This window comes from Lampris incognitus, chromosome 1, assembly GCF_029633865.1.
Source record: "Lampris incognitus isolate fLamInc1 chromosome 1, fLamInc1.hap2, whole genome shotgun sequence".
NCBI lineage: Eukaryota > Metazoa > Chordata > Actinopteri > Lampriformes > Lampridae > Lampris > Lampris incognitus.
In genome coordinates, this window is record NC_079211.1 from 33,565,370 (window position 1) to 33,589,513 (window position 24,144).

The following is a 24,144-nucleotide window of genomic DNA, read 5'->3' on the forward strand; positions in this document are numbered from 1 at the left end:
CCCACGGCTGTGTGGTCAAAAGGAGAAGTGGTCTCATCTCCTTTCTTATAACCTCCACATTGGTGACCCCGACGTGAGCCATGGAGAACGCAGCTACCAGTGCAGCGGCAGTGACTAACGCCGTCTCGCTCAAACTGCCCGACTTCTGGGAAACGGCTGCGGTAGCATGGCTCGCTCACATCGAAGCCCAGTTCGCGATTAGGATCGTCACCGTGGATGAGACCAGGTACCACTACGTCGTGGCGGCACTTGGAACATCTACGGCGTCACGGATATTGGGCCTGCTGCAAGCCCCGCCGCGCGTGGATAAGTACGGTACGATTAAGAGACACAGGCCAGAGACGGTCCCTTTAAGACATTGGGCGGGGGTTAGCAAGGGGTATTGCTGGTAGACACGAGGCTGAGGTTTTAGCATTATGAACTGCGGACAAAAAGTTTGTTGGAGGAAATAAACGATCCCACGGCTGTGTGGTCAAAGGGAGAAGTGGTCTCGTCTCCTTTCGTACATCCTCCCCAAGCATATTTAAAAATGTCAGCAAAATGGATGACCTAGAAATAAGAGAGCTTCTTCCAGGTCACGCAGACAAAAAAAAAATCAATAAGTAACTGTGTAGCACAGTTGAGTGGAAAATCGAGAATGCCAAAATAATAATGGAATGAATACATAAAATAAAATAATTGTGTTACCGGTGCCGTAGTTTGTCAGCAGGGAGCCAGGATCGAGAAGACAGTCACAACATGTGTGAGTAAACACATGACATGACTGTCAATCTTACAAGCAGAAGCTGTGTATGTGTGAACAGGGAAAACTAACACCAGTTCCAGAAAAATCCTTCTGAAAATCGTACAGAATGGATGTTTGAAAGCGGCCTTAGCCAGACTATTTAACATGCTATACGGTCCAAACATTTTAAGTCCTTTTTAAGGTTAAATTTTTTTCCCGGTATCAAACATGGAGCAGTTATCATATTTTTCCATTATCCAAGCCGCTTATCCGAATTGGGGTTCCGGGATGCTGGAGCCTATCCCAGCAGGCGGGGAGACACCCTGGACAGACCGCCACTCCATCCCAGGGCAGGGCAGGCCGGCCGGCCAACACACACACACACACACACACACACACACACACACACACACACACACACACACACACACACACACACACACACACACACACACACACACACACACACACACACACACACACACACACACACACACACACACACACACACATTCACACCTACGGACAATTTAGTATGGCCGATTCACCTGACCTACATGTCTTTGGACTGTGGGAGGAAACCGGAGCATCCAGAGGAAATCCACGCAGACATGGGGAGAACATGCAAACTCCACACAGAGGACGACCCCGGGGTTTGAACCCAGGACCTTCTTGCTGTGAGGCGACCACGCTAACCACTGTGCCACCATGCTGCCCCAATTATCATATGTGGATTAAAAATCCAGTGGCTTGGATTCAATTTTTGTGATGAGTACATGTAAAAATCCACATTTTCATGAATGTCAAAGAAAGATGACGGAGGCTTCTCAAGAGAGCCTCCTCCAAACCTCACTTACCATCATTCTTGCACCCTTTGCCTTATTCACAAGGATAAGCAATTAAATCACAACAGTCTATTATGATGATGATGAGCAACTTAAACTCATCCCCATACTACCAGTGAGTTAAGAAGTCAATCTGTTTGCTGGAATAGTCAGCTCTTGCTATTCTGATGAATACAATAAAAAGCATATTAATGAGTGGGGTGGAAGTAATGCTCAGGCAGAGTTTTTTTTTTTCCTTTGACAGGATGAAGGAAAGATCAGATGAAAAAAGATGCAGCCAGCACACAACTGTTACTGAGTCAGAGGAAGCACGGGTCAGACGAACATGCATCAGTCGATGTTAGTCATCCTGAGTTAATATATTTCCGAGGGGGCATGCTGACTTGATTATACCAACAAAAATGTGTGTGTGTGGGGGGGGGGGGGCAAACAACAAATGCCACTAATTTTTGCTTGACTGAAATATTTGTGGATAGACAAAACACAAGCCAATATGTAATTGTGACCATACTTGATAGGGTGTGGTTACATGTCATACATTTTGCTGTATTGTACCACCTGAATATAAAACTGGGTATGACTCTAGGTGTGAAAGTTAGGCTATTTCTTAACCAAGGGCAATGAATGTGAACATCAAATAGGCCCCAAGCTAAAATACTCTTCTTAAGTAAGCATTGTTTATGTCTGCACAGTAAATGATATATAGGCTGCTTCCTACAGACTGCATACATATGGGCAGAATTTAATTCTAGAAACAATGCCACACAAAAAAGTGATTAACACCACGAAGTAAAAATGGCCTTTTGTTCTTAAGTCATAGGAAGGAATCATTTTTGGGGCCATTGGTACTTTGTACTGTGGTTTTACAAGCAATGTAGTCCTTTACTTCTATTCATTGAATATTTAGACAGCATTACTGAGTAGCAACAGTAGCTCCATTAGGGATTTTGTGTTGGGCTTTGGTGTCGCCATATGCAACCACTAACTATTCAATGACAGCCAATAACAAGTTTTATGAGGCTTTTCATAGCGTAATAGTTCTATGAGGCCTGCTTCAGCCCGGAGAGCACCAACTGTTTCTTTTCATACTCGATAATAAACTTTTTGAATGAATGGTTATCTACGCAGAATGTGGTCACAATTGGGGCTTTTGACTGTATTCATGTTTGACATGCAACTTATATTTCTGTCTTGTACTTTTGATCCATCCATACATTTCAGTTCGGTTTCCCATGCAGCTATGAAAACAACTGAGATGAAATGACACGAGATGACATGAGATCAATTGTGAAGCAAAAAGAACCACACAGAAATGAAAACGAGTGCCTTACCATGTCGTCAGCCAATGTTTTTATGTGTATGTTCTGTTGAAGGGAGGGCACAGTATAAAAAATAAAATCCAACTGAGAGTGACAACACCCCAAAATATATGGAAGTGCATTTACATGTACAGTATTCTGGATACCAGCTCATATCCCTGTTAAGATCATATTTGTGATCCATCACTCACAATTACTTACAAAGAAACAAAAAATTTTTAATATTACAGAATATTACATCATTTACCAGTGTTTTCAGACTACAACACTAAATCACATAAAGTGTTTACCCACCTCAGTTCCCCAGCTAATATTGGTATATTACCTCTACCATGGTTTTTCATACCAAGGATATGAACTTATAGAGAATATTGTGAATAGGAAATGGCATTTAAGCATCCCAAATACTGGAAGATGAATGTTCATGTAAACACAATATGTGTAAGGATGAACATCTTCTTCACAGAAACTTATAAACATATACTGTGGAAAACAAGACATTATGAAGCCCCTGATGACAGACTGGGTAACAGCCACCAAATGAAGAAACCAAGCAGGAACCCTTAGCACATGCAAGTTTAAAACGGTTAATTAAACTTCTACTTTTAAACATGAGCACCATAAATAATCACAATACCACATTATCATATAATAATATATGTATATCAGAATATCAGAATCATAGACCGGCACAGGAGTGCGCCACTGCATAGTGTGTGTGTGTGTGTGTGTGTGTGTGTGTGTGTGTGTGTGTGTGTGTGTGTGTGTGTGTGTGTGTGTGCAAGTGACCGCAGCAGCTGGAAAGTGTCAGTTGTGACCAAATGAAGTCACACTTAGACTTCCTCTTAGACTTGTTGTCCACATTAAGTCAAAGAAAAAGCCATTTCCCCACTTGGAGGACTGATTCCTGTGTTTTTTGTTTGTTTGGGTTTTTGTTTTTTTTGTTTTTGTTTTTTTTTGCAGCCTATCATCAGTCCCTCCTTGCTTGCGCACAAACAAATCATTCACACATTTCAGATTCTCAAACAAAAGTATCAGACAATTACAATCCATCCATCCATTATCCAAACAGCTTATCCTGCTCTCAGGGTCGCGGGGATGCTGGAGCCTATCCCGGCAGTCATTGGGCGGCAGGCGGGGAGACACCCTGGACAGGCCGCCAGGTCATCACACAGGGCCGACACACACACACACCCACACACACATTCATACTGAGGGACAATTTAGTATGGCCGATTCACCTGACCTACATGTCTTTGGACTGTGAGAGGAAACCGGAGTCCCCGAAGAATAACCCACGCAGAGACGGGGAGAACATGCAAACTCCACACAGAGGACGACCCAGGACGACCCTCAAGGTTGGACTACCCCGGGGCTCGAACCCAAGACCTTCTTGCTGTGAAGCGACTGCACTAACCACTGTGCCACCGTGCCGCCCAGACATTCACCATTTAAGGGAAAAAAAACACCTTTTCTCTGATACAGATGTTCCTCCTCATCCCAGACACAATAAGACGTTATTGCCAAAGGCCTGCGGCGCTGCTAAGGACAGCCATTTGTAACACACCTCACATGGGAGGTGGCAGCGATGCTCTGCCATATGCTGTGGTGCTAGGCGGGGAAGCAGTAACAAGCAGGGAAAGTTGGGGCGCTGATGGCCATAACTCCTCTCTGCAGCCAGCAGATTCCTCGCCTCATCTGATCTGGAAAGTGATGCTACAAAACAGCCCGGCTCTAAAGTTCGACTTCCCTCTGCGTCTCTGTCAGCAGCTGCCCTATTGCATTGGGCTGCAGGCAGCACTGAGCAGACGCTCATACTGCCTTATTAAACCGCCTTATCTGTCACCAGTCTCGTCTGCAGCCATTGATCAATGGTTTTGGCTATGGCCGCCTACTTAAGTATCGGAAGGCAAACTTGGGTCTCAGCGTGAGCAGGTGAAATTAGTTGTTGAGAGATCTAGCTGCAAAGTGCAAGGCAAGATGACAATTGTGTGTCCAGGAGACACGTTTGTTGTGTAGTGAAATGGTGAGAAGGATGCCAAAAAGAGTCTGCGTAAACAAAGTCTCCCCGGTATCTCCGACTTGTTTTACTGCCTACATATATTTCCAAGAAGGTTTCAGTTTGTCGCGGTGGAATAGACCAAGTTACTGTCTCAACAACAACAACTCTTCTTCTTGTCCCTCTCTCAGAATCTACGTATCATTAAGCACGGCATTTTCTAGCACCCTAAAACCGTGTGAAACAATAGCTAATCTTCAAATGGGGTGCTTAAACATATTCTAATCAATTTAACAACAATCGAACCACTGTTTAGTTAATTGCCTTGACTTCAGGGCCTTTCCTTACCCATTATCTTGGCAACATCGCACCAATGCAATTTAATATCTAACAATTAAGCTTGCATGTCCTCTGGGCTTCTCCTGGTTATTAAAGTAAACTTTTTCATCATAAGAAATGTTTATTACTGAACACATATTCTTCTAAATAACCTAATCAAATTAGCTCTGGGTCCCTTCTTAATCAAATATGATTATGACTCCATGTAGGTCAGTAAAAATGAAAACACTAAGCAATTCCTCACAATTTGAGAGTCAATTCGGGGACACAATATCACACTGGTATGCATATTTGCCAAAATTACTTTTGTGATTAACGGCAAAAAAAAAATGTATATCCAGTCCCTCCATCACAAAATCTGGTGAGGAAATTGTTTTAATGAACTTGATTTTGTTTAAACATCCCACCAGGTGGCACATGAAATACATTTCCATCCAGGCCATGAAAAACAACACATTTGTCTCTACGGTGGCTGCTGGTGCACTGATTTCAAAATAGCAAGTTTTCTTATTTCCAGCTAATTTAGCAAGACCATCTGCATGATGTCATTTTAACTCGCTCAATGGAACCATCATGATAAAATGGGATACAGAGTGTCTACAAAAAACCTTCTGTAACATGAGATTACAAGAAAAATTAGTTTTACTTTAATAAGTTACAATGACAAAGGATCATTGGATTTTTTTTTTTTGAGATACTTTATTGAGCCCCATGGGGACATTACGCTCTGCATTTAACCCATCCTAGCTGTGTAGCTAGGAGCACTGGGCAGCCGCCGTGCAGCACCTGGGGACCAACTCCAGTTCGTCTTGCCATGCCTCCGTCAAGAGCACAGACAGGAGTACTAATCCTAACATGCTTGTCTTTTTGAGGGTGGGGGAAACCGAAGCACGCGGCGAAAACCCACCGCACACACGGGGAGAACATGCAAACGCCACACAGAGGACGACCTGGGATGACCCCTAAGGTGAGACAACCCCAGGGTTTGAAGCCAGGACCTTCTTGCTGTGAGGCGACAGCGCTAACCACTGCGCGAGGGCAGCATGGTGGCGCTTTCCAGTGCGATGTGCTGTCAACATTTGGTAACTCCTTATCACAGTCTGCTCCTAGGCTCTCTTTTAGCCAACCGCCTGCCTCAGCTATATAAGCTACTTGGTGTCAACTCTTACAGCTAGATTTCAGTAGGAAAGAAAACATCAGGTTCATTAAACAAAGGTGAATCAAATGTAAACCGTCCACCTGTTGGAAACGGGGAGGAGCTGGATATTCAGCAAGTAGTTTATTGACCACACATCTACATCTTGGTGGAAACCACATCCGCCCAGTCTCTGATAGTGGGTAGCTCAACAGTGAGTTGGATTTCCGTGGCAGCTAGGCATTCATTTAGTCTATGAGCCCCAAGGTTGCATACTGATTACTCAGAAAGTAATTGGAATAGGCGTTACCTATTGTATATAGATAGCCCCATGCCACTGACACGCTTTTAATCTCTTTTCTGTCTGTCCAGTGAAGCCTATCTGGTCAAGGCAGATGCGCATTTTGAGAAGGCAAAGAGAGGGAGCTCAGCTCCTGAGAAATTATTTTTCTATATGCAGACTACAATTAGACAGCGATTGTTTCAGGCAGAGACAACGAATCTATTGGACTTTCTGCACAAACTTTGGAGCAGTGACAGGAGGACTGAAGCGGTCATAAAAAAGAAACAATGGAGAAGAGACTTTTACTAAGCAGTCTATCTATTGAGTTAGGATCATTAAGTAACTCACTCAAGGGTATCCAAATCTAGGTCGACAAGTGCAATGCTAAATACTAAATATGCCGGACCGTTTACCTAATTCGTATACACAGGGCTCATTGACCAGTTCAACAAAGTAGCTTCATTCCTACCCCCCAGAGAAACTAAAGAGTTTTATTTCTACAGTGTAGACATTTCCCATGTATTTTATATGCTGAGGTCACTGGATTTTCTGCACTCAATTGTTGCAATGATAATGATATAATTTCTAAATCATTGGTTTATGTTGTAGACCAACATGTGCAGCATTATGATTTCACCCAACAGTATACTAAAAAAAAATCAAAGAATATGTTTTGGGTTCATATAGTGTAATTTCCTATGAGCCACAACAACACAGTTGTGACATTGCAACTTGGGACATATTAGGAGTAGCTATCACATGGAACCATACAAACTGCACTAATGCAAAAAGCAAAACGAGGCAAATGATATTTCCACCAGAAGTAAAATATTCAGTCTGTGTTTGTTGGCTAATGCACCAGGTCTTTAGGATTCATTTCTAATGACACATCATCAACCCGCTAGTAATCAATGAATGAAAGAATGAAACGCTACAAAGTGAGGCTGTTTTCCCAGGTTTGAAACGTATACTCTTGAGAAAAAACACACAGAACTGAATTTATTCTAAAATGAATACAAGAAACATTTGTACATTTCATCCTGTCACAGTGACTCTACACAAAACTGGAAACAGTAAGAGCCTGGAGCTGCATGCTATTACTATTATCGATCACACGATAACAAAAACGCTGAAATCACTCCTCTGGTAATGGCATGTGGCCGTGGAACAAGTGCAATGGCATTTCTGAGTGCACACTCTTAATTTTAAGACAAACTAAGATGTCCAACTTTTTTTGTTCATGATTTAAGTGGTGGAAAAGTTTGCTGTTTACGCCTGTGTGTTATATTTTGCTCGAATGCGTCAACTGCCTTCTACTTGGTCAATGCAGAAGCAATAGTCATATTGTTCTATAACTAAATTTCTTTCCTCTATTAAGCTTTCCCGTGCATTCTCGAATGCTGATACTTGAGAAGTGTGACACTTGAATAAAAAACATAAACAGCACTTATATTAGTTGAGCCCAAGTTGAGCAAATAGTAACCAAATTTGTGACAAAGCAGGCTTGAGCAGAATTGGTAATCTGTACAAGTACCACTTATGTGAACAATGATTTAATCATATTTCTGTGCTCCATATAACTCGTTTATAGCATTATTAATACGCTAGTTAAGTTAGGTAATAAGATTACATGTTTTGTAGGAGTCATATTCCTTTTTTTATTTTGAGACACTTTATTAATCCTCATGGGGAAATTATGCTCTCCATTTAACACATCCTAGCTGTGTAGCTAGAAGCAGTGGGCAGCCGCCGTGCAGCGCCCGAGGATCAACTCCAGTTCGTCTTGCCATGCCTCGGTCAGGGACACAGACAGGAGTATTAACCCTAACATACATGTCTTTTTGAGGGTGGGGGAAACCGAAGCACCTGGAGAAAACCCACCGCAGACACAGGGAGAACATGCAAACTCCACACAGAGGATAACCTGGGATGACCCCCAAGGTTGGACAACCCTGGGGTTCAAACCCAGGACCTTCTTGTTGTGAGGCGACAGCGCTAACCATTGGGCCACCATGCCGCCTAATTTTCACATGCACGGCTAGGAAATATTACAGCATTTTGATCTGGGTCCATCACATATAAGACAACCCAAACAAAGCCATTTTGTCATCAATGCCTCAAACACCACCTCTGAGCAGTATGGTGTGCCTTTTCTCTGAGTCAAGTGAAACAAAAAATAATCTTGGCCAGTGTCGCCGAGGTCACTTTACTCACAGGCAGTCTGTTTATTTCCAGGTCACTAATTTAATGTGAAATAAGTATTACATTATGCTCATTGCTCTAACAAGACATTTGGTGTGCATACATAAAATTAATCACACAAATTGCAGGATGTCAGCAGTCTATATTTGCACTGAGGCACAGTTCCAAAGCAGAAATAAAGACAGGCCTACCAACCCTGAAGTCCAGCAGATGACTTTCTTCTGACTACATTATAAAATAGTGTTAACTCTTCATAGCCTTCATCTTCAAAATCCCACAATTTGTCATCCTGTAATCACATATTTTAAGATGAACAGCTCTGTTAATAGTGTGTGACATTTGTGTTGCTGCCTGATGCTGCTCCCCAGAAATTGAATTAGACATGGCCTAAACAAATCAGGTTTATCTGAATCTGTAAACTGAGAGACGGCACACAACACGGCTTACATAACTACAAAACCTTCGATAGCGTTCAACTAACATTTATCCTGTTTGGGGTAATGTGTCAGATAATGCCTCATGTTTACATTGCAAGGCTGCCAATTTCAAAGAAAGTGGAGGGCAGGGTGGCAGACCAAAAAAAAAAAAAGAGGAGAGAAGAAAAGAAATGACTGCTGGCTCTGATATACAGTCGATTCATGTAGCTGACCTGGTCCAAAACAGCCAACGGACTCCACCAGTGATCCAGTGGATACTCCCTCCACACCACGGCTCTATTCGCCAGGATACACCCCATGTCTGCTCTCCAGACGCCCCTCACACACCTCATTCAAGAGGACCTGCCTCATGTCTGTATAACCCAGTTAGACATAACACTAGTCAGGCCATGCAGTCAGCGCTGCAGATACCGTACCATCACAGCATCGAATCTCCACTACTAGAAGAACAATGCTGATACCCAACCATAGGTACCATCTGTCTGAGCTGAGCTGACGACTTGAGCATCCCCAACAATTTTTTCCCATTCCCCAACACCCACCTTTCCCAAAAAAATTAAATATATATATGTATATATTCCAAACTATAATTAGTACAAAAAGTAAGGAAATTTGTGTTTGGTAGATTATTTCTTTGTTGTAACAATGTTTCTTGGCAATGAATCTTATACCATTGGAAAGCATGTTTATTTCCCTTTTAAATGGTGCCACATTTGTAAGGAACATGCATTTGTGGGATGAGCAGCAGAGCTGAGTATGTGGGTTGCGCCCATGAAAAATTTGCCAAATCTTCTCTGCCAATGCCAAACAGCTTATTTTGCTGTTGCTATTGACTCTTGTTTTGAGCTTCTGGTACCCCAGGTGCTGACAATCAGGTGCTTGATATAAGATTTATTGCCAAGAAGCATTGTTACAACAAAGAAATAATCTACCAAACACACATTTCATTACTTTTTGTGCTAAGTTTATATATATTCCAAACTGGCCCTGTGATGAACTGCGCCCTGTCCAGGGTGACTCCCCCGCCTGCCGCCCAGTAACTGCTAGGATAGGCTCCAGCATCCCCGTAACCCCAATTGGGATAAGCAGCTTGGAAAATGGATGGATGGATGGATGGACGGATGGATGGATGGATGGATATTCCAAACTGTGTCCCGACACCACCCAACTATATGTAAATTACCCCATTTGACATTATCTCAATTTTAATCCCTATTTTATTTTCATGGTAATGGTCAAACTTTGTTGGCAGAGAGAAAATTAGAAAAATACAAGCTATATGCACTTTTGTATCTGTCTTTTTAGATGAGCAACTAGTCATTTTCCTAAGTTGGCAACCATTGCAACCAAAAGTATAGCGGGGTTTCCCCAGTGTGTGGTAAAAGGGGCCAGACAGGCTATGCTTGACATTTGAAAAATAAAAAGAAGAATGTGTCATAACGAACCTGGCTGGCAACTTTAATGTCAAATGGAAATCCTGAATGTATAAAAATTCTAGATCCCCTTTCAGGTTTTAGGACTGTAGAGTCTGATTGAAAACTGTGGTAAAATACTTTGATAAATCAGCTGCTGGCCTTACATCAGGCATAATATTTTGGCAGTTACTGACAAGCATAATCTGTCCTGGACTTTACTAGCATCCATTAAGTGCATTGTCCCAACTGACTGCAGTTCTCATTCACTACAGCACTATTGCTGCCCACTTTGAAAGAGACTTTAAGACTCTAAGAAGGAGTAGTGGGTCAGAGAGAAGGGACACAGAAATGCATTGGCAGAGGAAAAGTGTGTGTGCGCGCGCGCGTGTGTGTGTGTGTGTGTGTGTGTGTGTGCACGCATGCGCGTGTGTGTATGTGTGTGTGTATGTATGTATATGTGTGTATGTGCACATGCATGTGTGACAAATAAGGCGTTTCTCAGGGAGTCCAAATGAATCAGACTATTGAGCTATGACAAAACCCAGATAGGTTCATCTAAAGGCGTTTTCACACTGGCCAAAAAACCCGCTAACGTCCACCTTTGGTGGTGAATATTATATTGACTAAAGGTGGATGTTAGCGGGTTTTTTGGCCAGTATGAAAGGGGTATAAGTGTGATGTTTGTTTCAACAATGTGCTCCAAGTAGAGCGCTGCGGACAATGTGTATTAGTCATTTTAATATCCAATATACCACTAAAAGCCATGTACAGCAGTGTGCAAGCCATGCATGAGCAAGGCTGACCCCCCACCCCCCCATATTTATTCATCAGACACAGGCCGAGATAAATTCCATATCTTGCAAGAAATAATTGTACAGATCTAGAACTAGCTATATAGAAGTGTAAATTTTGAAGAGCCTTACGTTACTATCATTTCTAACTAGAAGCTCTCTTACAAGTGGGTGCAACATCTAAAATTAGGGAAAGACAATTGCACACAATTCACTAGCTATCAGCAATGACTGGAGACAACACATTGCATGCTGTGTCTGTCCACGCTTAGGCAATCCAAATCAAATTTGGTTTTGGCAGAAAATACAGTGACTTGAGGGCTTAGATACGCAAAGTTAGACTAGTTGCAGCGAGTGCCAGAATGACAATGTGTAATTGCCATGATTGCAAAAAGGCAACAGGACAAGATGCTATTGGCTGTGGATTAAGCCATGTAAATTGGCATAATAGCAAAAAATGTGGTCATGTCACAAAGTGCTGGTTTGTTTCCTGTAGAGATGGCCATGAATAGTCTAATTGTATAATTAATAGGTTTAAATATTACACTGAATGATGCTGTAAAATTCACTCAACACACCAAAACTGAGTCACACCAGCCAATTTTTGAGTGGGATGGAACGTTTAAAAAGGAGTGATATCATACTTACAACAATAAAAACAATATTGTTTTATTGTTGATGGATCTACGTGTTCATTTTCCACCAGGAGACTTCGGGGGAAACTGAAAACTAGTGCACCAGGACAGGTACTGGCAGCCTTTATAATTTATTTTGCCTGTATAACCACCAGTTTTTGACATTTGATTAAACATTCGTTCATAAATTAAATCTCTTAAAACATTCGATGAAAAAATGTGATACAGTGCACAGAATCAATCCGCCGGCATTGTTTTACTGGTGACAATTACTTATAAATACAATGGACTTCAAAATTAGCCTGATGACAGACTCCCTCTCCCCACTGAGAGGTCAACTGCAGTATTTGCTCTCACACAGCTGAAACGTTTTGTGCAGTATTCTGATAGGCAAATGCGCTCCGTGGTTTATATATAAGCTGCTATGTAAAAGTACCAATAAAGCTGGGTACAAAAATATGCTCAAGTTTGTAAAAGATGAGACATGTTCGGGATCAGAATCAGTTTCAATAATTACAAGAACTGACAGGATTACAAAGTACCTGCACTTCTTAGACCTGTTTTTAAGTAATGTTTCATATTTAGCCAACATTTTACCATTGAGTCTTTTTTTCTCTGAGTGTTTTTTTTTCCTCCCCCTTTTTCGCCCTAGCCAATCACCCCACTCTTCCAAGCCGTCCCACTCACTGCTCCAGCACCTCTGCCAATCCGGGGAGAGCTGGAGCCACATGTCTCCTCCGACACATGTGGCGTTGCCAGCCGCTTCTTTTCACCTGACAGTGAGGAGTTTCGCCGGGGGGACATAGCACGTGGGAGGATCACGCTATTCCCCCCAGTTCCCCCTCTCCCCTCAACAGGTGCCCCGACCGACCAGAGGAGGCGCTAGTGCAGCGACCAGGGCACATATCCATATCTGGCTTCCCACCTGCAGACACAGCCAATTGTGTCTGTAGGGACGCCCGACCAAGCCGGAGGTAACACGGGAATTTGAACCAGCAATCCCGAAGTTGGTAGGCAACTGAATAGCCCACCACACTACCCGGACACCCTATTTTTTAATTTATTTTGTCACTGATTTGCATGAGGAAGTTTCTACAGATTGTGTGTATTTTCATCTATATTTTATTGATCTTACTACTCTTGTGTGCCTTTTCGCAAAGCACTGTGTAAACTCTCCTGTTAGATAAATGCTGTGAGTCATACTCCACCAGCTGTATTGTTACATAATGAAACAGAGTGTGATGAGCTTGCATCAAATGACAAAAGTAATTGAACATCTGTCGGACATACAGTGGGATTCATTCAACTATAAAGTAGCCTAAGGAGGGACTGCACATTGGAGAGTAAAGTGAGTGGCGAGGCAATGTGCAAATTAGATTCAATGCCAGTAAATAATGCCAGCTCAGGCCTACACCTTCCTCTTCAATGGCCACTTTCATGAGACGGTGCACTGTTCCCTCGTGGGAAAGGACTACAGTGAGGTGCTTGCAGGATGAATGACTACCATGGCACATTAGTCGGCCTTTCCTCTGAAATAAAGTTGCCCGGATGTATCACAATGTCCACTTATCTAAAAGGTCGTTTACATACACATAAGGCTATCTATGTCCATAATGGCACTCACTTCAATCAATGGGAAGTGAGGTTTGAAGCATAAAAAAATTGTTTAATGACTGTGCATTCTGATGCAGCAGATAGAGAAGTGCCTGCGTTGCTTAGTGTTGTTATGAGTTGACGGTACATAATCACACAAACATGCGCACTAATACGAACACAAAGAAGAGTCTTCTCTCACAAACACAAACCAATCCCTCATGCACTTTAACTTGCACTTGTCCTCCTTCCAAACTGCATTAGAGACAATTGGATTCAATCATAAACTAAATGCCACATTGTTCACCAGAACAAATAAACAAAGACTAAATTTACGCAGTCTTAACTCAACTTGGACTATATCGTTTGGAGTAAGTTTTCACTTTTTTTTGTCATTCTATTAAAAAGTATCAAGAATAATTGCTTAACCAAGTAAGCACGTAAGTAAGCAGATTAGTAAGTAATCAGGTAGGTGGACTAGGCAAGTAGGTTAGAAAGTTAAAAAAAAAGAAAAAAGTTGCATTGGTTTTCAGTGCCTTTAAAAGGGCATGAGCTCATGTGGTATGCTTGTTATTTCAGGAAAGCACTGGTGCTGTTTATATTTTCCTAAAACAGCAACTATTGAAAAGGGGAAGCATACAAAAGCCGGGGCTGGGATTTGAATGGCTCTGCACAGGACGCCCTGACCATGTGACCGTGGACTAGTACAATGCTGCCCTAAGGTTAGCTTAGTCTCTACAGGATTTGAAAGGAAGTTTCTAGTACTGTATACTCGGTGTGTGTGTGGGTTGATCTCATACATAGTGTGGCACAAAACAATGTTTGCTTGAAAGGATTATATATTATGATGCATTATGATCTTCAAAACGCCCTACCTTCTATGACATCTGTACTTCACAGACTAATAGACTAATATGTGAGCCTATATTCTGAATATTTTCCTCTATTATATTATTCATCTATCATACAGCGATTAAAAGAGGGAGCGTATTGGTTTTCTAACTTAACCAAAGCATTCTCACATTCAGTCTCATCTGTGTGTGTGCCAACATATGAGCCAAGGACTGCGAAACGCTGGAGAGAGCTATCAAATGAGGTATTAAAATCCAAACTGTATACTGTGAAGTGTAAACAGATCACAGCAAAACAAAGTACATCATAGTCATGATGTTTAAAGGCCCCGCCTCCATGGGATCCCCACCACCACCACCCCTCCCTAGGTCTGAATTCCCGTCAAACAGGCAGCTGAACTCCATCGTCCCAGCCAGCAACAGAAAATGCAGTAGCTTGGTCAAGTTACCATACAAATGCATTTTTACACCAGCATTTTTAGTTCAATTTTTAATCCAAGTCAACTCTCTCTTTTCATCATTTCCTTTCTCCAGTTTAGATTTAAGTTTTAATGTCATTACACTATTTGAATAAGAAAGAAAGAAAGATCTTTCAATCTTATCTAATCTATATTAATAGAAATAAACAGGCCTTGTGAGAGGATGACGTCATATTTTTTCTTCCCCAGAGTGACTAAAGCATTCTTCACCATTTCCTCTCTCCAACTTCCCGAGGGCCGTGAAGAGCACACATGTGGTCAACTTCTCACACTTTTCCCCCAACACCCGCTCTGTCTCACTATGAACAATGCAGAACTGAGTGATAAAGAAACACAAAAAAATAGCACAACCTTGCAAAATATACTTATTTTAACAAAACTTCAATCTATATAATAATACAAGCAATTGATCAAAAAGCATTTATGCACTCTAGAGCTATTTCAAAGGGCTGACAAGCTGTCAAACAACAAGCAAATTATGACCGAAAATGCTCCTTAAAGCTCATATGTCAAAGCAGAAACGCTTTCAAAAGCCTCTCTAAGGCCCTCACGACCAGCAGCAGTGGAAAATGAACTTTGAAAGAGACGCTATTGAAAAAAAAAAAGATATGTTAACTTCCCTATTCTGTAAGTTTTCACATGATTCAAATGCCAGCAAACCCCCAACTGGGGATCTCTATTAGATTACACATCAACTCATGACTGCATGTTGTACAGACAAGCAAAGATGAGTGTTTACAATTTGAAAAACCGAATTGTACAAACGTTACAATAGGCAATTATACATTCTGCCTACTGTGCAACATCTTTGGACCACTTAGCCTTGTGCCTGGAGGTCTTAAAGCATTTTTGTGCCTTTGTTTGCTGAACTTCCTAACTGCCAAACTTAACGTCTCAATAGTCTGTAAATAGCCAGTAGGATGGACTGCAGCAGATCGAGATTCTCCTTCTCTCTGAGACATGCTTCTCTTTTATTCCATCAAGGCATCCTCTTTCCATGGTCTCATAATAAGGATAACATCGCCAAAGTAGGGCTGAACTATCCATGCATTACTGATGCTTTAATTACTCTAATGACTTACTAAATGAGCACGGTGATTACCATCATTAAGTCCTTATTAAATTACTTTAAGGGTTAATTACAAATAACTAATCATGTCATTATGAAAGAAAGTTATGAGAGAGCTGGACAGAAGATGATTGACGTGTGCCATAGTTCAAAATAAAAGAATAAGAGGTTGTTTTTTGGGGTTTTTTCACTGCAGCCACTGCTAATTAACTGGGTTGGGGGGTTTTTTCATACTAATTTTCATTTTTACCTTTATACTCATTATCATAGATTTCTTGTTTGGCTGCTCACATAAAATATTAAAGACATACCGAATACAGTAGATAAATTGAGACTAAGTAGGCATTCTTTCTATTTTCTTCCGAAGAAGAAAAAAAAACTTGTCCTGATATAGTTATTTTCTAATGTGAGATTACTGAAAAAAATCAGTGTTTAAATGAGGATGAAATTGGTTTGAACGTCAGAAATATTTTCGAGAAACCCTTAGCAACAGAACTTAACAGAGTCAACTAATGATCAGTAGTCTTAAAGAAGATCCACCAAGACAACAGCCAGTGTACCCACACAGCATTAAAAGTCATCAGCAGTCAACTAGAAAAAAGTTCTCGAAGCCCTTATAAGCGATGACAAAATAGAACGGGGAAAAAAAACTTAAATGCCATCAGTATACACGGATCAGCCAAAACATTAAAACCACTGACAGGTAAGTGAATAACACTGATTATCTCGTGACAATGGCACCTGTCAAGGGGTGGTATATATTAGGCAGCAAGTGAACTGTCAGTTCTTGAAGTTGATATGTTGGAAACAGGAAGTACCTCAGCGACTTTGACAAGGGCCAAATTGTGATGGCTAGATGACTGAGTCAGAGCATCTCCAAAACAGCATGTCTTGTGGGGTGTTCCAAGTATGTAGTGGTCAGTACCTACCAAAAGTGGTCCAAGGTAGGACCACTGGTGAACCAGTGACAGGGCCATGGGCATCCAAGGCTCACTGATGCACATGGGGAGCGAAGGCTAGCCTTTCTGGTCCAATCCCACAGAAGAGCTACTGTAGTTCAAATTGCTTAAAAAGTTAATACTGGCTATGATAGACAGCTGTCAGAACACAGTGCATTGCAGCTTGCTGCGTATGGGGCTGCATTGCCGCCAACCAGTCAGAGTGCCCATGCTGACCCCTGTCCACCGCCAAAAGTGCCTACAATGGGCACGTGAGCATCAAAACTTGACCATGGAGCAATGGAAGAAGGTGGGTTGGGCTGATGAATCACATTTTCTTTTACATCATGTGGATGGCTGGGTGCATGTGTCATTTAACTGGGGAAGAGATTGCACCTGGATGCACTACGGGAAGAAGACAAGCCAGCTGAGGCACTGTGATGCTCTGCTCAACGTTCTGCTGAGAAACCTTGGGTCCTGGTATTTATGTGGATGTTACTTTGGCACATACCACCTATTAAACATTGTTGCAGACCAAGTATACCCCTTCATGGCAACAGTATTCCCTGATGGCAATGGCCCCTTTTCAGCAGGATAATGTGCCCTGCCACACTGCAAAAATTGTTCAGGAATGGTTTGAGGAACATGACAGAGTTCAAGATGTTGCCTTGGCCTCCAAATTCCCCAGATCTCAATCTGATCAAGTATCTGTGGATGTGCAGGAAAAACAAGTTGAATCCATGGAGGCCCCACCTCGCAACTTACTGAACTTAAAGGATGTGCTGCTAACGTCTTGGTGCCAGAAACCACGGCACACCTTCAGAGGTCTTGTGGAGTCCATGGCTTGACAGGTCAGAGCTGTTTTGGCAACATGAGAGGGATCTACACAATGTTAGGCAGGTGGTTTTAATGTTTTGGCTAATCAGTGTACAGTACAATATTCACATCTCAGTTTCTCGACAAAGAAATAATGAGTCACAACCTCATATAAGATTTCAAGTTAAACAAGCATGGACACACAACATGGGCACACACCCATATCCATTATATGTTTATGATACTAGTGCAGCTGCTCTGGCTGATGGACGAGGCTTGTGACTCAGCTTCCTGTCTAAGACAATTGTGATGTTGTATACAGTATACACTCTAAGCCTGGTTAAACCCCTCTCACCCCTCATTCCTCTCCTTTATTTTTCTTTTTTTCTCTCTGTATATTTTTATTTTCTCTCTCCCTCAAATGCACAAACAGTGAATGACCTTCAAGATAAAGAACTCAGCCTCTCTAGTCTGTACATTGTAAATAACAGAGCACTGATAGACAACCACAGTATGCACAAGAAAAACAGGAATCAGTCCGTTGTCAGTCTGATTGTATCATAGCCCTAATACAGGACCCTCGTTTCATATCAGATGTTGGGCCCTATGGTGCCCCACAGAGATCTCACCCTATGAAAGTTGGAGAGATCTATGCCAAAAAAAAAACACATCAAACAGACCTTTTTCACAAACATAGCTGACATACTTAGGAGGGTAAAAATCAGTTCTCCTCATTGCCTGCAATGTTAAAAACCAAATTTTCTGTTGCCTTCGATTTGGTCTGTGATCACTTACACTATAACACAATCCAGTTGTAATTGGCATATCTTTATATTTCTGTTGTCAGACAAAAAAAGTGATTTAATTGAGGGTCACAAAATGCTAACTGGCTAACTAAAGCTAATGGTAATTTCAGCATTTTATGACCCTCGATAAAATTACTCTCTCATAGTTGTACAGTCATTTACTTGGAAATTTTGGGTGGTGTTCTGTTTAACAAAGTCTAAATGTTTACTTGTGCATAGAATATGTAGTGTGTGCCACAACGGTGAAAGTAGACAAGCGAAGGATTATGGATACCAGTTTGGGTAGACTTTTTTTTTCCCATTTCATACCCCTTCAACCTTTGTTGGGTAAAATGTCTATGGAGCAGCAAAGTAGAAGGACGGTAGAAGCAACTACCAATATGAGCAGACTCACAAAGGGTCATACATCAGGGCTAATCATATCACAGCAAAATCTGACTTTGTGAACAATTTGCAAAGTGGTCTGATGAAGATCATGGGCAGCACAGTGACCCGGTCCTGAGTTCGAATCCCAGGGTTGTCCAACCTTGGGGATCATCCCAGGTCGTCCTCTTTGTGGAGTTTGCATGTTCTCCCTGTGTCTGCGGTGGGTTTTCTCTGGGTACTCCGGTTTCCCCCACCACCCAAAAAAAAAAAAAAGACATGCATGTTAGGGTCCATACTCCTGTCTGTGCCCTTGACCAAGGCATAGCAAGACGAACTGGAGTTGGTCCCTGTGTGCTGCACGGCAGCTGTCCAGTGCTCCTAGCTACACAGCTAGGATGGGTTAAATGTAGAGCAGAATTTCCCCCACGGGGATTAAATAAAGTATCTCAAAAAAAAAAATTAAAAATCAACTATAAATTTTCCAACTGGCAATTGATAGCAAAGCCATTACTTTTGACAAAACATCAGAATAGGCAGGAGGATAGTTTGCTGTTATATATTTCCTGCTTAAGTGCCTGATAAATACTCCGGCCTACAAACTTTCTTTTTAAGTCCAAGGAGAACATCACAACTTGTGATTTAGCAACTACAATATAAATATTATTCGAACTAATTTCCTTCAGGCACTTTGTTCTCCGAAGTCAGCTAGTCCCATTTTCAGTATTCCTGACAACATGTTCCCCTGGAGCGCCGTGGGCCATTTGTGATCAGGACAAAGAGTGATCAAACCAAAACTGCTGTTTATATGCTGTCTCTGTATGAAATATATCCCATGATGAATATCAGCTACTAGCATGCTCAAAGGAAGAAGTAGAAAAAAACTGAACCAAATTATCTATAAATCATCCCTTTCATCAGTTGGGTTTGCTCTACCTTTCATTCATACAATGCTAGTCCTCAGTGCTCAGACATGATCCTGCCCTCTTCACACAATCACCCCATTCACACCTACGTGGTAAATCCTTTAAAACAAGAGGCGGAAAGTCCTCACCATGCATGCCTGTTTTGTATTGCAATATCACAGCTGTAACATCACAAGGAATTCACTTCCTAGACAGAGACTCTCTGTGAAATGGAAAATATCCTCATGTTGCGACATTTTTAAATATTCATCACCCAGCCATAGAGTACACCATAATACTGTTGTCAACAGTCACACGGAACGAAGCAGAGTCGGAAACACCGCAGTTCGGAGTTATTAGGATGCAATATGAGACTGATCACACACAAAGCATCGATGTCAGCACTTTTCAAACATGAGCATTAAAACCACAGCCAAAATTATATCGACACTATTTTATTTATGATAGTGAGATGAACTCTGAACTCTGTTATGCACCTAAGAAAGAGGAACGCAGATGTGAGAATGCTGTTCTTTGACTACAGTTCAGCATTGAACATCATCGTGCCCTCTAAGCTTGTCACTAAGCTCAGAGACCTACGACTCAACACCGCCCTGTGCAGCTGGATCCTGGACTTCCTGATGGGTTGACCATAGATAATGACCACCACCTCCTCCTCCACAATGACTCGGCACTTGTGCCCCCCACGGCTGTGTGCTTAGCCCCTTCCTGTAATCCCTGTTCGAGCATCACTGCATGGCCACACACAGCTCCACCACCATCGTTAAGTTTGCTGATGACACCGCCGTCATAGGCCTGATCACAGACAATGATGAGACATCCTACAGAAATGAGGTGAGAGCCCTGATCTCATGGTGCCAGGACAACAACCTCCATCTCAATGTCAGCAAAACTAAGGAGCTGACAGTGGACTTCAGGAAACTGCAAGGGAGAGGACACACTCCCATCCACATCAGTGGAGAGAGTCAGATACTTCAGGTTCCTCGAGGTGAACATATGGGAGGACCTGACCTGGTCACACTACACCAGCATCATCATCAAGGCGGGGAGACGACAGCTCTTCTTCCTTTGCAGGCTGAAGAAGTTCAGCAGGGACCCAGGATACTCTGATACTTTTACAGAAGCACCACCTAGAGTATCCTGACTAGCTGCATCACCACCTGGTACGGCAGCTGGACTGCCCTTGACCACAAAGCTCTACAAAAGGTGGTGAAAACAGCGTAGCACATCAACAGGACAGAGCTACCAGCCATGCTGGACCTCTACACCCAGAGGTGCAGGGGGAAAGCCGAGCAGATTGTTGGGGACCACAGCCACCCCAGCCACCAACTGTTCACTGTTACTGTCTGGCAAATGGTACTGGAGCGTCCAGGCCCAAAACAAAAGGCTTGAGGACCGTTTTTACCCACAAGCCATAAGACTCTTGAACACATAGACTCTGGACACATGAGCATATATATATACACACACACACACACACACACACACACATATATACACACATACACACACCTACTTCTCTCTCTCGCAAAATGCACACTCACTTTATTCTGTACTTCTGCTTTTCTGCTGTACCGTTCTTGCGCTGTGTACGTATACATTTTACATATTTATTACATATTAGCGTCCTCTAAATACTGTTACATTTCAACTTCCAATCATTAAATCTTAGATTTTTAAATTTGAGATTTTAATTTAATTTTAAGTTGTTTTTTTACCTGTAAATACTGTTCATTTCATTCTGTTAATTTTTAGATTCCAGGTTTTTTTTAGATTTTAGCTTTAACTTTGTCTTTTTTTTTTTTTTTTTTTTTTTGAGGTGGGCCTGATGCCTAAGCACTTCATTGCCAGCAATGTCTGCCATGCTGTATTGTTGTGCATTTGATAAATAAAACTTGAACAGTCAAAGAAAAAAAAAGTCTTGAGTCAAACAATCATGACCAAATTGTACTTTGTCCATTGAAAAACCTTAATTCACCTTAAAGGGCAGTTAAACAACATTGATACTGTTTGCCGCACATATTAAGGTAGTAATCTGGATATGTCGGGATATATATAGGATCACGCTGCTCTGTCAGAGGTGAGGTCTTTTTTTTCCCCCACCATTGGTATGTGGGTGGGGGGTAGCGCTCCCTCTCCCGCCGTCAAACCGGATCCCCTGAATTCTTTTAAAATTAGCTCACTCCATCTGTCTGTCTGTCTGAGTGAATGGTTTAGGGGCTTCCACTTTTTCACAGCCATGCTTTGGTAATATTAAACAAGGACATGATATCCACATCGACTCAAGAGAAACAGTTTGTGAAATTCTCTAAACTTTAATACTAGGGTGTTTTCCTCGTGTCCTTGGCTGTGTTGTATACCCACATACTGGGCCCAAAGCCCAAATAGTGCCGCTCTGATGTAATCCTGCCTTGTGATACGTACAACTTTCAAAGTTTCTCTCCTTTAAATTGTCTGATTTTCTCGGACCACACTGTGTGACCAATCTGTAGCCCATTTGCAGAGACAGACAATTATCCATGCTGTGGCCACAGGCATAGCATGACTTGGAGCGATTGTTAGTGTGCAACGGCAGAGGCTACCTGCACATTTAATCCCGCCCAAGATAGACTAATCCCCAACCCTAACCTTACTGCCCCACATCCATAGAAATGCAATGCTGCTCAGAATCAAGGATCTGTCCCATATGTAAAATAATAAATCTTTGAAGAGGGCAGCCACCCTTCCAAAGTCTCATACCAAACTGAGGAGGAAGTTTGTCAGCAGAAAAGTCTGTCAGTCTATTGCTGCTACAAAACTAAGGGATTCTCTTCCTCCCACCATCCAATTCTCCCCCACTATTGAGAGCTTCAAGAGTCATCTTAAAACACACTTTTACTTATTAGGTTTTTACTGTGCCTAAATCAACCAGCTCAGGTGTTTCTCCTGAAGTCTCTGTAGGCCTGTGTTGTCATTATGGGCTCTCTGTGCCCATGTGCCCTTACTATTATTATTATTATTATTATCATCATTACTATCATCACTCTTGATTTTTCTTCTCCCGTTTGCTCCTTTTGTTTTTGTTTTCCTCTATGTGTGCTATAAAGCACTTTGGATCAACTATTAGTGCTATATGAATAATGTTGAGTTGAGCAGATGATAACATAATGACCCAATAAACTTTTGTTTGTTATCGCAGGATAACATTGCAACTGTGGGTTCCTTACATTTGTTCAGTAAATATAAAGTGGTTCTCTGATTATGGACATTCTTTCATTGCATTACCACTTGTTTACATGTCTGCAAACACACCCAACGCTTTTAATTAGGGTAGCTATAAAGTGGGGGGAAAAAAGACCATGGCTCCACCCAGGGCTGAATAATGACTTCCTCTCCAACACCGTCTGAGATTTTTTTGCAAGACCCAGGGTACAGTCTTTGTTTGCCTCTGTCTACACTACCGTTCAAAAGTTTGGGATCACATTGAAATGTCCATATTTTTGAAGGAAAAGCACTGTACTTTTCAATGAAGATAACTTTAAACTAGTCTTAACTTTAAAGAAATACACTCTATACATTGCTAATGTGGTAAATGACTATTCTAGCTGCAAATGTCTGGTTTTTGGTGCAATATCTACATAGGTGTATAGAGGCCCATTTCAAGCAACTATCACTCTAGTGTTCTAATGGTACAATGTGTTTGCTCATTGGCTCAGAAGGCTAATTGATGATTAGAAAACCCTTGTGCAATCATGTTCACACATCTGAAAACAGTTTAGCTCGTTACAGAAGCTACAAAACTGACCTTCCTTTGAGCAGATTGAGTTTCTGGAGCATCACATTTGTGGGGTCAATTAAACGCTCAAAATGGCCAGAAAAAGAGAACTTTCATCTGAAACTCGACAGTCTATTCTTGTTCTTAGAAATGAAGGCTATTCCATGTGAGAAATTGCTAAGAAATTGAAGATTTCCTACACCGGTGTGTACTACTCCCTTCAGAGGACAGCACAAACAGGCTCTAACCAGAGTAGAAAAAGAAGTGGGAGGCCGCGTTGCACAACTGAGCAAGAAGATAAGTACATTAGAGTCTCTAGTTTGAGAAACAGACGCCTCACAGGTCCCCAACTGGCATCTTCATTAAATAGTACCCGCAAAACACCAGTGTCAACATCTACAGTGAAGAGGCGGCTGCGGGATTCT

At 41.9% G+C, this 24,144-nt stretch overlaps 1 protein-coding gene across 5 annotated transcripts in view; it reads right to left on the reverse strand.

Moving 5' to 3' along the window:
• Positions 1-24,144, reverse strand: part of diaph2 (diaphanous-related formin 2) — a 621,385-nt gene that overhangs the window by 592,547 nt on the left and 4,694 nt on the right. For 4 of the 5 annotated variants that reach the window (XM_056275993.1, XM_056275983.1, XM_056275999.1 and 1 more), the window contains one exon: positions 2,901-2,933. The exons of the other annotated variant lie outside the window; for it this stretch is intronic. In XM_056275993.1, coding sequence (XP_056131968.1) covers positions 2,901-2,933 — 33 coding nt within the window. The remainder of the gene's footprint in view (positions 1-2,900; positions 2,934-24,144) is intronic. 5 annotated transcript variants of the gene reach the window in all.